The sequence below is a fragment of the Poromitra crassiceps genome (genome assembly GCF_964638095.1).
Source record: "Poromitra crassiceps genome assembly, chromosome: 19".
NCBI classification, from domain to species: Eukaryota; Metazoa; Chordata; class Actinopteri; order Beryciformes; family Melamphaidae; genus Poromitra; species Poromitra crassiceps.
The window spans coordinates 27002910-27018360 of NC_139646.1; the positions used below are offsets into that span (position 1 = coordinate 27002910).

The window sequence follows — 15451 nt, forward strand, 5'->3', positions numbered from 1 at the left end:
TAGCGGCTAATATTAGCCACAGTAGGCATTACCCAGGGATGCATTGCTCTTAAAGGGCTCGCGCCGCGTGAACTACAGTAATAATCAATGGGGAATTTTTTTTTTCTTTCACATGAGTGGGGCGCGTGCTAAACCCACCGTGACGTCACGATGTACCAAATATCTCATTCATTTGAGGGCACAAAAAAAGCAGTGTTCAACCCATAGAGGGAACTTATGCTGCTGAAAATGATACAAATGGTACAATGGTAACAGTTTGGTCTCAAATGTGGAAATTTTGACCAGAATTCTTCACACACCACGCCCAAAGTCGTATATATTGGTTAAAAGCTGAAAAAAAGTGTTTTGGGGGTAAGTTACACTTTAAGTACAAAAGAATATATCAAAAGAACTTACATTTCTATTCTTGCACACAATATACTGTATAATATACTGTATAAATTCAAGCACTTTCAATGATCCATGTCTATTATTATGTCTATTGACAAAAATGTTCAAGGCCTTGATTCCCCCCCCCCACCTCAAATTCACTAACTTTCCAGGATTTCAAGGACCTGTGGGAACCCTGCTCAACCCCATCCTTACTGAAGTTCTCCTGCTGACTGTAAGAAGAACCCTGCTACTGAAGTTCTCCTGCTGACTGTAAGAAGAACCCTGCTCAACCCCATCCTTACTGAAGTTCTCCTGCTGACTGTAAGAAGAACCCTGCTCAACCCCATCCTTACTGAAGTTCTCCTGCTGACTGTAAGAAGAACCCTGCTCAACCCCATCCTTACTGAAGTTCTCCTGCTGACTGTAAGAAGAACCCTGCTCAACCCCATCCTTACTGAAGTTCTCCTGCTGACTGTAAGAAGAACCCTGCTCAACCCCATCCTTACTGAAGTTCTCCTGCTGACTGTAAGAAGAACCCTGCTCAACCCCATCCTTACTGAAGTTCTCCTGCTCAACCCCATCCTTACTGAAGTTCTCCTGCTGACTGTAAGAAGAACCCTGCTACTGAAGTTCTCCTGCTGACTGTAAGAAGAACCCTGCTACTGAAGTTCTCCTGCTGACTGTAAGAAGAACCCTGCTACTGAAGTTCTCCTGCTGACTGTAAGAAGTTTGAATCCTTTTTAGTGTTCCTATTTCTCTTCCCATCTCTGGACCTCTTAGGCGTATTTAGCTCAATGCTCATTTTGTTGCCCAGGTCGGATTCCTGCGCACCATTTGGAAAACACATCACACACGCGGCTCTGATGCAGAACACATCTGCTCATGGATGGAATGGACTGCATTTAAATAGCGCTTTTATGCAAAGTGCTGACCTTCTGGTTGGTGGACAACGCGCTCTACCTCCTGAACCACAGCCGCTCTACCTACGTACTTGTACAACGGAGTGCCAACAAAAATCTTGAATCTTAAAAATCTTGAATCTTGAAATGAATCTAGATCACAGGTCTGCAAGGGGAAAACAAGTCTGAAAAGTTGAAATGTCAATCTCTGCATTCTTCCAGATCTGAAAAAGGCCAGGAGACTAAAACGTTGACTCAATTAGGATGCAACTTCTCTGCATTTCTGTTTTGCAATTTCCAGAGGTTAGAGGTGTCATCTAAACCGTGATGTAACTCTGTCGAAAAGAAGGAAGGAGGGAAACGAGGCTCAGAGTGAAAACAACAACGAGAAAGAAAAAGCAAACAAAAGACAGAAGTGAGGGGAGGCCGAGGCCTGAATATAAATGTGCGCGTCGTGAGAGGGGAGGCAGGAAACAGGCGACAGACAGGGAATATCAATGTGTGTGTGTGTGTGTGTGTCTCTGTGTGTGTGTGTGTGTGTGTGTGTGTGTGTGTGTCTCTGTGTGTGTGTGTGTGTGTGTGTGTGTGTGGTGTGTGTGTGTGGTGTGTGCGTGTGCGTGCGTGTGTGTGTGTGTGTGTGTGTGTGTGTGCGTGTGTGTGTGTGTGTGTGTGCATGCATATGTTACAATGACAGAAGTGTAGCTGCAAGAGGGGATTCTTAACAACAAAATGTCAGCCATTCAGGAAACTATTGTGTTGCATCCTGGGAGATTTGCTACATGTATATTGTGTTAATAAAAGACCAGCACACACAAAGAAATCTATCAGTGCGGTTTCTAAAAGGTCAACAAAATAAATGACAGCACAAATGCAGTCTATATGGTTGTTATTAGTTTGGTTATGGTGGGAGCCAGATGCACCTGTATGGATTATAGGCCTACATGAGTAGAAAATATAGTTCCAATTTGCAAAATATATACCTGTATAATAGAAATAGGAAAAAGTGAAGATTATGCGTACCAGGGGAAAAAACTGCAGTCCATGCACTTTTCTATTAATTTTTTTTTATGTAAAAGGTGAAAAGCAATCGTATGAATTTCTATAAATGTATATATTTTTTCTAGTCAAATAACAGAATCATTTTACAAATAATCAGAAGCTGTTTTTGTACTATATTTCCATTGTTATTTTATAGGCCTACATAAAATGATCCAAGCGAGCCCTGACACATAATCGTGACGGATTTGGACGTGAAGCATTTCCTCCATGAGGGAAACCCCCTCAGCTGTCAGTGAGTGTACAAGACGTGAGTGTGGATGTTACAGCATCCATTCCTCAGATGATACAAACCGAGCACACAATGCCTTATTTATGCTCAGCTGACATGAAGTGTGGTCAGCCATGTTTGTAGTAGGCCTCCCTGGGTAAACAACATAGAGAGAACATACATCTTAACCATCCAGTTTGGCTCTCCACCCACCCATGTGTGTAGCTTGGCTCTTCTTTGAAAACCCACTCAGCCAAAGACGGCACCAACTAAACAAACATGAGTCATTAGTGAGCGCGTCTGTTTGCTTTGTAGCGCACTGTGACATGGAAATGATTGAACGCTCACAGGCGTTCCACAGGGAATCCTCTCTGACGTGGAACACCTTCTTCAGTCTTCTCATGCAAATCAACTTGACAACACGGTGCCAAACTGACAATATCTTGCCACTAGTGGAGTGAGTCATCCAACAGATCTCACGACTATATAATGAGGCAGAGAGAGTTGTGTGGCGCACAATCGCTCAACAGCGCCTGCACAGGGCTCTCCGGGTAGTGTAGCGGTAGATTCCCTGCCTACCCACACGAGGGTCGCAGGTTCGTATCCATGTGTTACCTCCGGCTTGGTCGGGCGTCCATACATACATAGTGGCCACATGTGTCTAACAACAGTGTTTTAGGTTTATTTAGCCAGTTCATTTCTGAGAAAAACAGTTTTTACATGCTCCTGAAAAAAACATGTTTTTGGAGATACGTGGTTTCCATCGGAAAGCAACGATATTTATGCTAAATGGAACATTGGAGCCAACAATCTACCAGGGACACAAATAATGTTGGTGTGTTCTCTCAACAAATGGGAACTCTCTCTCACCAACAATACGTTTCATCATAATATATATAACACCATACAAGAAACCAGCTGAAGAACCCAGGTTGTGACTACAGAACATGCCAGTAGAAAGTGCTGCTCCAGTGGCCCTGGTTGTCCCAACACCCTGCAGTGGAAACTAAAGAGCGTTGGCACTGGTACCAATGCCAGCGCTGTCAGCTGCTCCAAAAAAAAATAGTAAAAAAAATCATAATAGTGGGGTTTATAATAATAGTCTGCACAGACATGGAAATTACCATGAGAAAAAGGCTGCAGAGTGGAAGCGAGAGCGCTGAGTAAATTGCATTCCCATCGTGGAGCAGTGATGATAACACAGGCTGCGTCCCAACCCTACATTGATTCCAAATGATATCGAATTTTCAATTTCGCTTTCTGCTAAATCCACCTGGGCCTGAGAGAGCCAACGCAGAGAGGCAGACTGTGCTTGTTTCAGTGGTTGAGTGAGTGAGTGAGTGAGTGAGCAAAGTGCTGGGAATGTGGATGTGATGATGAGAGCACAGAGTGCCTCTGTAGATGTGATGAGAGCACAGAGTGCCTCTGTAGATGTGATGATGAGAGCACAGAGTGCCTCTGTAGATGTGATGATGAGAGCACAGAGTGTCTCTGTAGATGTGATGATGAGAGCACAGAGTGCCTCTGTAGATGTGATGAGAGCACAGAGTGCCTCTGTAGATGTGATGATGAGAGGACAGAGTGCCTCTGTAGATGTGATGATGAGAGCACAGAGTGCCTCTGTAGATGTGATGATGAGAGCACAGAGTGCCTCTGTAGATGTGATGAGAGCACAGAGTGCCTCTGTAGATGTGATGATGAGAGCACACAGTGCCTCTGTAGATGTGATGATGAGAGCACAGAGTGCCTCTGTAGATGTGATGGTGAGAGCACAGAGTGCCTCTGTAGATGTGATGATGAGAGCACAGAGTGCCTCTGTAGATGTGATGGTGAGAGCACAGAGTGCCTCTGTAGATGTGATGATGAGCACAGAGTGCCTCTGTAGATGTGATGATGAGAGCACAGAGTGCCTCTGTAGATGTGATGAGAGGACAGAGTGCCTCTGTAGATGTGATGATGAGCACAGAGTGCCTCTGTAGATGTGATGAGAGGACAGAGTGCCTCTGTAGATGTGATGAGAGCACAGAGTGCCTCTGTAGATGTGATGATGAGAGCACAGAGTGCCTCTGTAGATGTGATGATGAGAGCATAGAGTGCCTCTGTAGATGTGATGATGAGAGCACAGAGTGCCTCTGTAGATGTGATGATGAGAGGACAGAGTGCCTCTGTAGATGTGATGAGAGGACAGAGTGCCTCTGTAGATGTGATGATGATGAGAGGACACAGTGCCTCTGTAGATGTGATGATGAGAGCACAGAGTGCCTCTGTACATGTGATGATGAGAGCACAGAGTGCCTCTGTAGATGTGATGATGATGAGAGGACACAGTGCCTCTGTAGATGTGATGATGAGAGCACAGAGTGCCTCTGTACATGTGATGATGAGAGCACAGAGTGCCTCTGTAGATGTGATGATGAGAGCACAGAGTGCCTCTGTAGATGTGATGATGAGAGGACAGAGTGCCTCTGTAGATGTGATGATGAGAGGACAGAGTGCCTCTGTAGATGTGATGATGAGCACAGAGTGCCTCTGTAGATGTGATGATGATGAGAGCACAGAGTGCCTCTGTAGATGTGATGATGAGAGCACACAGTGCCTCTGTAGATGTGATGATGAGAGCACAGAGTGCCTCTGTAGATGTGATGATGAGCACAGAGTGCCTCTGTAGATGTGATGATGATGAGAGCACAGAGTGCCTCTGTAGATGTGATGATGATGAGAGCACAGAGTGCCTCTGTAGATGTGATGATGAGAGCACAGAGTGCCTCTGTAGATGTGATGATGAGAGCACAGAGTGCCTCTGTAGATGTGATGATGAGAGGACAGAGTGCCTCTGTAGATGTGATGATGAGAGGACAGAGTGCCTCTGTAGATGTGATGATGAGCACAGAGTGCCTCTGTAGATGTGATGATGATGAGAGCACAGAGTGCCTCTGTAGATGTGATGATGATGAGAGCACAGAGTGCCTCTGTAGATGTGATGATGAGAGCACAGAGTGCCTCTGTAGATGTGATGATGAGAGCACAGAGTGCCTCTGTAGATGTGATGATGATGAGAGCACAGAGTGCCTCTGTAGATGTGATGATGAGAGCACAGAGTGCCTCTGTAGATGTGATGATGAGAGCACAGAGTGCCTCTGTAGATGTGATGATGAGCACAGAGTGCCTCTGTAGATGTGATGATGAGCACAGAGTGCCTCTGTAGATGTGATGATGAGAGGACAGAGTGCCTCTGTAGATGTGATGAGAGGACAGAGTGCCTCTGTAGATGTGATGATGAGCACAGAGTGCCTCTGTAGATGTGATGAGAGCACAGAGTGCCTCTGTAGATGTGATGATGAGCACAGAGTGCCTCTGTAGATGTGATGATGAGAGCACAGAGTGCCTCTGTAGATGTGATGATGAGCACAGAGTGCCTCTGTAGATGTGATGATGAGAGGACAGAGTGCCTCTGTAGATGTGATGATGAGAGCACAGAGTGCCTCTGTAGATGTGATGATGAGAGCACAGAGTGCCTCTGTAGATGTGATGATGAGAGCACAGAGTGCCTCTGTAGATGTGATGATGAGCACAGAGTGCCTCTGTAGATGTGATGATGAGAGGACAGAGTGCCTCTGTAGATGTGATGAGAGGACAGAGTGTCTCTGTAGATGTGATGAGAGCACAGAGTGCCTCTGTAGATGTGATGATGAGCACAGAGTGCCTCTGTAGATGTGATGATGAGAGGACAGAGTGCCTCTGTAGATGTGATGAGAGGACAGAGTGTCTCTGTAGATGTGATGAGAGCACAGAGTGCCTCTGTAGATGTGATGATGAGCACAGAGTGCCTCTGTAGATGTGATGATGAGAGGACAGAGTGCCTCTGTAGATGTGATGATGAGAGGACAGAGTGCCTCTGTAGATGTGATGATGAGAGGACAGAGTGCCTCTGTAGATGTGATGAGAGGACAGAGTGCCTCTGTGGATCTGGATGCAGCAGAAAAGACTGTATGAGGAGGAGGAGGAGGAGCTATTCAATTACACACTTCAATGATAAAAGTGGGCGGACCTGACGTTTCAATGATAAACTAACGCAGCTGAACGCAGTTAGAGAGAGAGAGAGAGAGAGAAGAGAGAGAGAGAGAGAGAGAGAGAGAGAGAGAGAGAGAGAGAGAGAGAGAGAGAGTACTAGATATGAAAGGAAAACAGTAGGGAAACCTGGTGCCCTTTGCAGGCTATGGTCAATTCTCTCTCTCTCTCTCTCTCTCAACAGCACACAATATTTTTGAACTGAACTGTCTATCTACACGTTCATGATTCATTATTGCAGGTGATGTAAGTATCTTTAAGTAACCATAGAAAGACAAGAGGAGAGGAAGGTCTCTCTTCCTCACCTACAATGGATTTCTCCCTGTTGTTGAACATCTGTGCAGGACAGAGAGTGTAGAAGGAACCTCTTTGATTCTGACGGACTGACACACCAAAAACCGACAAATTCTACCGTTAACATTTAGATTGCTGAACAATCTTCTACTATCAGACTCCATTGTACTGTAGCTGCACTGGAAATATCTTGATGTGACCTGGAATAGTTTTAGATTTCTCCTGCCACAATATACTGTATATCAGCTCTGAGCAAAACCACCAGCCTACACACACCTACGCCACACTGACATGACACCTACAGTGTACTCACCTACAGTGTACTCTTTAGACCTACACACACCTACACCACACTGACATGACACCTACAGTGTACTCTTTAGACCTACACACACCTACACCACACTGTCAACAGTGAACTAGTGTCAACAGTCAACAAGAGCAGCTGCACCAAAATGAGCTCCTGAACACATCTCAAACTTGGTCCTAGAAAAGTGAGACATCCTTTTTTATATCAAAGGGAGCAAGTGGGCAATGTTTGTTTCAGTTTATGTCCCACTGATGATGTCACTATGTCTATGACATCATCAGTGATATGACATCACTGATGATGTCATAGGCACTGATGCTGTCATAGGCATTGACAATTTCAAATTTCCTTGTGAAAATATCTTGTTGAGTAAAAGCCAAATTGGCTTTCTCCCCAAATATCTTACCACCGACCATGTCTACACTCTTCACACACTCATTGAAAAACATGTACACCAAAAAAAAAAATTGTCAAATATTTGCTTGTTTTATTGACTTTAGAAAAGCCTTCGATTCAATTTGGCATGTAGGCCTATATTACCAACTTCTTCAATGTGGTATCGGTGGCAAAGTATATGAGCTTATTAAATGCATGTACATGACAAGCAGATACTGGGTGAAGATTGGAGCCAAATGCACTGAAGCCTTTGCCCAGGGGAGAGAGGTGTCCACCAGGGCTGCAACCTGAGTCCAACGCTGTTCAACATTTACATCAATGAACTTGCAGAGCAGCTGGAACTAAGCAGGCCTCTCTCTCTTCTGGACAAGGTAATCAAATTCCTGCTCTATGCAGATGATCTAGTTCTGTTGTCTCCCACAAAACAGGGACTACAGCAGCAGCTGGACCTGCTGGACCGCTACTGCCAGAGCTGCATGGGCCCTGGCAGTAAAAAATCATGGTATTCCAAAAAAAAGGCCAGATGTCAGGAAGACAGAGACCAGTCAGTTCACCTTAGGAAACACCATCATACCACACAGCATGAGCTACACCAGCATACCACACACCATGAGCTACACCAGCATACCACACACCATGAGCTACACCATCATACCACACACCATGAGCTACACCATCATACCACACACCATGAGCTACACCAGCATACCACACACCATGAGCTACACCTACTACCTCACCTCACAAGAACAGCCTCAGGCAGCTTCAGCCTGGCGGGGCGGACCATGGGTGGAGTTAATGGTGGGGCCAGGCCCCCCGAGTGGTATAAAAAACACTGGGGTCCATGCTCTGCATGTATCTAGGTGATAACGTGATAAGTGAGTAGGTCAGTGAAGCTCTGCATGTATCTAGGTGATAATGTGATAAGTGAGTAGGTCAGTGAAGCTCAGCATGTATCTAGGTGATAACGTGATAAGTGAGTAGGTCAGTGAAGCTCTGCATGTATCTAGGTGATAACGTGATAAATGAGTAGGTCAGTGAAGCTCAGCATGTATCTAGGTGATAACGTGATAAGTCAGTAGGTCAGTGAAGCTCAGCATGTATCTAGGTGATAATGTGATAAGTCAGTAGGTCAGTGAAGCTCAGCATGTATCTAGGTGATAACGTGATAAATGAGTAGGTCAGTGAAGCTCAGCATGTATCTAGGTGATAACGTGATAAATGAGTAGGTCAGTGAAGCTCAGCATGTATCTAGGTGATAACGTGATAAGTCAGTAGGTCAGTGAAGCTCAGCATGTATCTAGGTGATAACGTGATAAGTCAGTAGGTCAGTGAAGCTCTGCATGTATCTAGGTGATAACGTGATAAGTCAGTAGGTCAGTGAAGCTCAGCATGTATCTAGGTGATAACGTGATAAGTGAGTAGGTCAGTGAAGCTCAGCATGTATCTAGGTGATAATGTGATAAGTGAGTAGGTCAGTGAAGCTCAGCATGTATCTAGGTGATAATGTGATAAGTCAGTAGGTCAGTGAAGCTCTGCATGTATCTAGGTGATAACGTGATAAGTCAGTAGGTCAGTGAAGCTCTGCATGTATCTAGGTGATAACGTGATAAGTGAGTAGGTCAGTGAAGCTCAGCATGTATCTAGGTGATAATGTGATAAGTCAGTAGGTCAGTGAAGCTCTGCATGTATCTAGGTGATAACGTGATAAGTCAGTAGGTCAGTGAAGCTCAGCATGTATCTAGGTGATAACGTGATAAGTGAGTAGGTCAGTGAAGCTCTGCATGTATCTAGGTGATAACGTGATAAGTAGGGGTGGGAATCGCTGAGTAGCTCACGATACGATATCGTCACGATACTTGGCCCTCGATAACGATATATCACGATACTGCGATACTGCGATACATTGGAAGACGATACATCACGATACCTGTGTAACAAGTGAAAAAAATACCTCTGAAGGCAAAAAATCATGTATTATGCATTTATTAGCAGAATTGACATGAACTCTCTGAGTTCACTCACTCACTCATACCATTTTCGATACCACGGAGGAAAAGTTACACATTAAGTCTTTTTATTATTACTATTAAAACAAGAAAACCTATATAACCTACCTACCTACCTATATAATTTCTAAAAGTAGATATTAATGATCAAACATTTCCATTCATGTAGCCTACAGTAGTTATGTTTTTGTTTCAACTACAAACATAAATAAAGTCAACTTGAAACTATGTTTCAACTACCACACACAGCATAATATTTTAGCCTGTTTATTAAAAAAAAATAATAATAATAATAATAATAATAATAATAATAAACATATCGATACTTGGCGCCAGTGTATCGATAACGTATCGCGGGTGGAAATATCGCGATAACGTGGGTATCGATATTTTGTCCCACCCCTAGTGATAAGTCAGTAGGTCAGTGAAGCTCTGCATGTATCTAGGTGATAACGTGATAAGTCAGTAGGTCAGTGAAGCTCAGCATGTATCTAGGTGATAACGTGATAAGTGAGTAGGTCAGTGAAGCTCTGCATGTATCTAGGTGATAACGTGATAAGTCAGTAGGTCAGTGAAGCTCAGCATGTATCTAGGTGATAACGTGATAAGTGAGTAGGTCAGTGAAGCTCAGCATGTATCTAGGTGATAACGTGATAAGTGAGTAGGTCAGTGAAGCTCTGCATGTATCTAGGTGATAATGTGATAAGTGAGTAGGTCAGTGAAGCTCAGCATGTATCTAGGTGATAACGTGATAAATGAGTAGGTCAGTGAAGCTCTGCATGTATCTAGGTGATAATGTGATAAGTCAGTAGGTCAGTGAAGCTCAGCATGTATCTAGGTGATAATGTGATAAGTCAGTAGGTCAGTGAAGCTCAGCATGTATCTAGGTGATAACGTGATAAGTGAGTAGGTCAGTGAAGCTCAGCATGTATCTAGGTGATAATGTGATAAATGAGTAGGTCAGTGAAGCTCTGCATGTATCTAGGTGATAACGTGATAAGTGAGTAGGTCAGTGAAGCTCTGCATGTATCTAGGTGATAATGTGATAAATGAGTAGGTCAGTGAAGCTCAGCATGTATCTAGGTGATAACGTGATAAGTGAGTAGGTCAGTGAAGCTCTGCATGTATCTAGGTGATAACGTGATAAGTGAGTAGGTCAGTGAAGCTCTGCATGTATCTAGGTGATAACGTGATAAGTGAGTAGGTCAGTGAAGCTCAGCATGTATCTAGGTGATAACGTGATAAGTCAGTAGGTCAGTGAAGCTCTGCATGTATCTAGGTGATAACGTGATAAGTCAGTAGGTCAGTGAAGCTCAGCATGTATCTAGGTGATAACGTGATAAGTGAGTAGGTCAGTGAAGCTCAGCATGTATCTAGGTGATAACGTGATAAGTCAGTAGGTCAGTGAAGCTCAGCATGTATCTAGGTGATAACGTGATAAATGAGTAGGTCAGTGAAGCTCTGCATGTATCTAGGTGATAACGTGATAAGTCAGTAGGTCAGTGAAGCTCAGCATGTATCTAGGTGATAACGTGATAAGTCAGTAGGTCAGTGAAGCTCTGCATGTATCTAGGTGATAACGTGATAAGTGAGTAGGTCAGTGAAGCTCTGCATGTATCTAGGTGATAACGTGATAAGTGAGTAGGTCAGTGAAGCTCAGCATGTATCTAGGTGATAACGTGATAAGTCAGTAGGTCAGTGAAGCTCAGCATGTATCTAGGTGATAACGTGATAAGTCAGTAGGTCAGTGAAGCTCAGCATGTATCTAGGTGATAACGTGATAAGTCAGTAGGTCAGTGAAGCTCTGCATGTATCTAGGTGATAACGTGATAAGTGAGTAGGTCAGTGAAGCTCTGCATGTATCTAGGTGATAACGTGATAAGTGAGTAGGTCAGTGAAGCTCAGCATGTATCTAGGTGATAACGTGATAAGTCAGTAGGTCAGTGAAGCTCAGCATGTATCTAGGTGATAACGTGATAAGTCAGTAGGTCAGTGAAGCTCTGCATGTATCTAGGTGATAACGTGATAAGTGAGTAGGTCAGTGAAGCTCTGCATGTATCTAGGTGATAACGTGATAAGTCAGTAGGTCAGTGAAGCTCAGCATGTATCTAGGTGATAACGTGATAAATGAGTAGGTCAGTGAAGCTCTGCATGTATCTAGGTGATAATGTGATAAGTGAGTAGGTCAGTGAAGCTCAGCATGTATCTAGGTGATAATGTGATAAGTGAGTAGGTCAGTGAAGCTCAGCATGTATCTAGGTGATAATGTGATAAATGAGTAGGTCAGTGAAGCTCAGCATGTATCTAGGTGATAACGTGATAAGTGAGTAGGTCAGTGAAGCTCAGCATGTATCTAGGTGATAACGTGATAAGTCAGTAGGTCAGTGAAGCTCTGCATGTATCTAGGTGATAACGTGATAAGTGAGTAGGTCAGTGAAGCTCTGCATGTATCTAGGTGATAATGTGATAAGTCAGTAGGTCAGTGAAGCTCAGCATGTATCTAGGTGATAATGTGATAAGTGAGTAGGTCAGTGAAGCTCTGCATGTATCTAGGTGATAATGTGATAAGTCAGTAGGTCAGTGAAGCTCAGCATGTATCTAGGTGATAATGTGATAAGTCAGTAGGTCAGTGAAGCTCAGCATGTATCTAGGTGATAATGTGATAAGTGAGTAGGTCAGTGAAGCTCTGCATGTATCTAGGTGATAATGTGATAAGTGAGTAGGTCAGTGAAGCTCTGCATGTATCTAGGTGATAATGTGATAAATGAGTAGGTCAGTGAAGCTCAGCATGTATCTAGGTGATAACGTGATAAATGAGTAGGTCAGTGAAGCTCAGCATGTATCTAGGTGATAATGTGATAAATGAGTAGGTCAGTGAAGCTCTGCATGTATCTAGGTGATAATGTGATAAGTGAGTAGGTCAGTGAAGCTCTGCATGTATCTAGGTGATAACGTGATAAATGAGTAGGTCAGTGAAGCTCAGCATGTATCTAGGTGATAATGTGATAAATGAGTAGGTCAGTGAAGCTCTGCATGTATCTAGGTGATAACGTGATAAGTGAGTAGGTCAGTGAAGCTCAGCATGTATCTAGGTGATAACGTGATAAGTGAGTAGGTCAGTGAAGCTCAGCATGTATCTAGGTGATAACGTGATAAGTGAGTAGGTCAGTGAAGCTCTGCATGTATCTAGGTGATAATGTGATAAGTGAGTAGGTCAGTGAAGCTCAGCATGTATCTAGGTGATAACGTGATAAATGAGTAGGTCAGTGAAGCTCAGCATGTATCTAGGTGATAATGTGATAAATGAGTAGGTCAGTGAAGCTCAGCATGTATCTAGGTGATAACGTGATAAGTCAGTAGGTCAGTGAAGCTCAGCATGTATCTAGGTGATAACGTGATAAATGAGTAGGTCAGTGAAGCTCTGCATGTATCTAGGTGATAATGTGATAAATGAGTAGGTCAGTGAAGCTGTGAGCTGCTGGGGTCGTGACCCTTGTTAGCAGGCTAATTGAATGATGATGTGCGCCTGCTGTCGGGTCCTGACCGGCCCTATTGTTCTAGCAGATGTGCTAATGTGCTGCTTAGTGCTAATATGCTATCATTAGCCGGGGGATTCACCGCGTGCCTCGCTGCCTCACACACAGGTGTGGCTGAGGACGGTCCCATAAGAAAGTCACCTGCATAATATATGGAGATACAGTTTGGCTCATATCTAGAGGGGAAATTCTACTGTTTTCAAGTCGAAATACGAAGCATTGCTTTGCTGAGCTTGGCAGGCAAAGAACAGGTGTCACTTTGAAACTAGAGGTATATGAGTGATTAAAATAAACCGACTAGCCAATGATATGATAATGCAGCACAGCCCATTCATTAATAATTGGAAGATAGCGCTTGTATAGAGAGCCAAAGTGAATGTCACTTCCTTCCTGCCTCTCTGTGTGTACCAGCGTCTGCTTCCTGTGCTCATCAGAGTCGTGCCTGGTTTTTAAAAGGGGTAACAACACAAAGGGTGAACGCACCAGAGCACACAGGCACAGCAGAGCACACAGGCACCAGACCACACAGGCACCAGACAGTTGGGTTTAGGAGGAGTGCCTTCCAAGCGTGTCCTGACCTCACACTTGGCCTACCTGTGACCTGCAGTTTGTCCCCCGTGACCTCACACTTGGCCTACCTGTGACCTGCAGTTTGTCCCCGGTGACCTCACACTTGAGGTAAAGGCGCCCCCTCCTCTCGGTGAAGTCCATCCCGCAAAGGCTGGGCACGTTCATCACACACTGGTTGTGGACGTTCATATCACAGGCTGGAAGATAGAGATAGAGATGGAGAGAGAGAGAGAGGGAAAGGTCTCAATAGCAGGTCATTAAAAGTCATTTTTAACACCACAGATTTCATGTTAACAAACTATAGGATATATAGGACTACAGGTCCTATAGGACTACAGGACTATAGGACTACAGGACTATAGGACTATACTGTAGGACTTCATAGGAAAGTGTATCTGCCAGGCCTGGGAGCAAAGGCAGAACGTTTTGTTTAGAAAGTGATGTAATGATCAGGAGTATGTTGACTTGTGATTTAGTTGTACCACTATAGCGCTGGCTTATGTTGTATTATGTATCTTGTGTGTTTTGTAAGCCCATGTGGGCTGGGCACTGTCAAAAGTGCATGACACAATGAATAAAGCAATCAATCAATCAATCAATCAATCAATCAATCAATCAATCAACCAATCAGTTTAAGTTGGCTGTGCCTTTAAACAGCTTGGACAATTCCAGAAAATGATGTCATGCTTTAGAAGCTTCTGATAGGCTGATTGAGGCTGATTGACACCTTTTGAGTCTATAGGTTGTTTCCAACCACGTGATTCCGATGGCGCCGATGATGACGTTGCTGGGCGGCAGCTCTCCCAGAGCTACTAAAGAAAGCAAAGAAAAACTAAAGAAGTTTAATTTTTGTGATTTTGTTTGGCACACAGTACATTATTAAATAGGTGCACTGTGATCTAAAATAGGATTTTATTTTTTATTTTTATGTCAGCTTGACTTGAACAAAAACATACATGCATTTCATACGCCTCCTACCTCCATTTCATATGCCTTGTGTATATAGTGTGCCTATATAAGTGTGCCTTTATTACTTTTTCTAACTAGTAATAATGTGAATTCTGAGTTATTTATATGCTTTGTCCAATCCAAATTGCTGGCGCTGTTCAATGGCGACCCGGTTTTGCTCTCCGACTCTGAGAGCGAACCAAGCAGAATTTCGCTCGTGATACTTGTACCATGAAGTGACAATAAAGTTAATCTCAATCTCAATACATAGAACACCATATATGGTATTACAGTAGGTCAAAGGATTATTGTTCTGATGGCTGTGCGAGAGAGAGGTTGTGACCCAGATTCAAACACATGATGTCATGCATACATGGCACATGCATGCGTGTGTGGTGCGTGTGTGTGAGGTGAGCCATGTGACCAGCGGTGACATCATCACGCCGCCCACGTCATCTCCCTGTGCCGTGATTAGAGGGGCAATTAATCTGGCAAAATAACTGGCCATGCCGGCGTCCACATCATCATCTCTATTCATGTACAGCCCAGAGCCATCATCAAGTATACATGGTGGCCTGTCGGAGGTGGAGGGCGATGTATTTAGGAGCTAATTAAGGTCGGGGTTTGAATCGACCAACACAAGGTGAAGAAGGAGCGGTGAGGAAAGGATATTGACAAAGACTCTTTGATAATTGATAGGCGCAGTGAGCAAGGCTGCAGACCTACAATCAATACAGAACGTGTGTGAAGACTGAATCCACGTGAGTGAGTGAGTGTGGGAA

General features: G+C 43.9%; 1 protein-coding gene across 1 annotated transcript in view; it reads right to left on the bottom strand.

Annotated features, from left to right (window-relative positions):
• The window catches only part of LOC310794218 (protein kinase C alpha type), a gene marked incomplete at its 5' end in the record, with an annotated part of 230878 nt that overhangs the window by 64122 nt on the left and 151305 nt on the right, over positions 1-15451 (bottom strand). The window contains one exon of the mRNA XM_083656168.1: positions 13790-13918. Coding sequence (XP_083512294.1) covers positions 13790-13918 — 129 coding nt within the window. The remainder of the gene's footprint in view (positions 1-13789; positions 13919-15451) is intronic.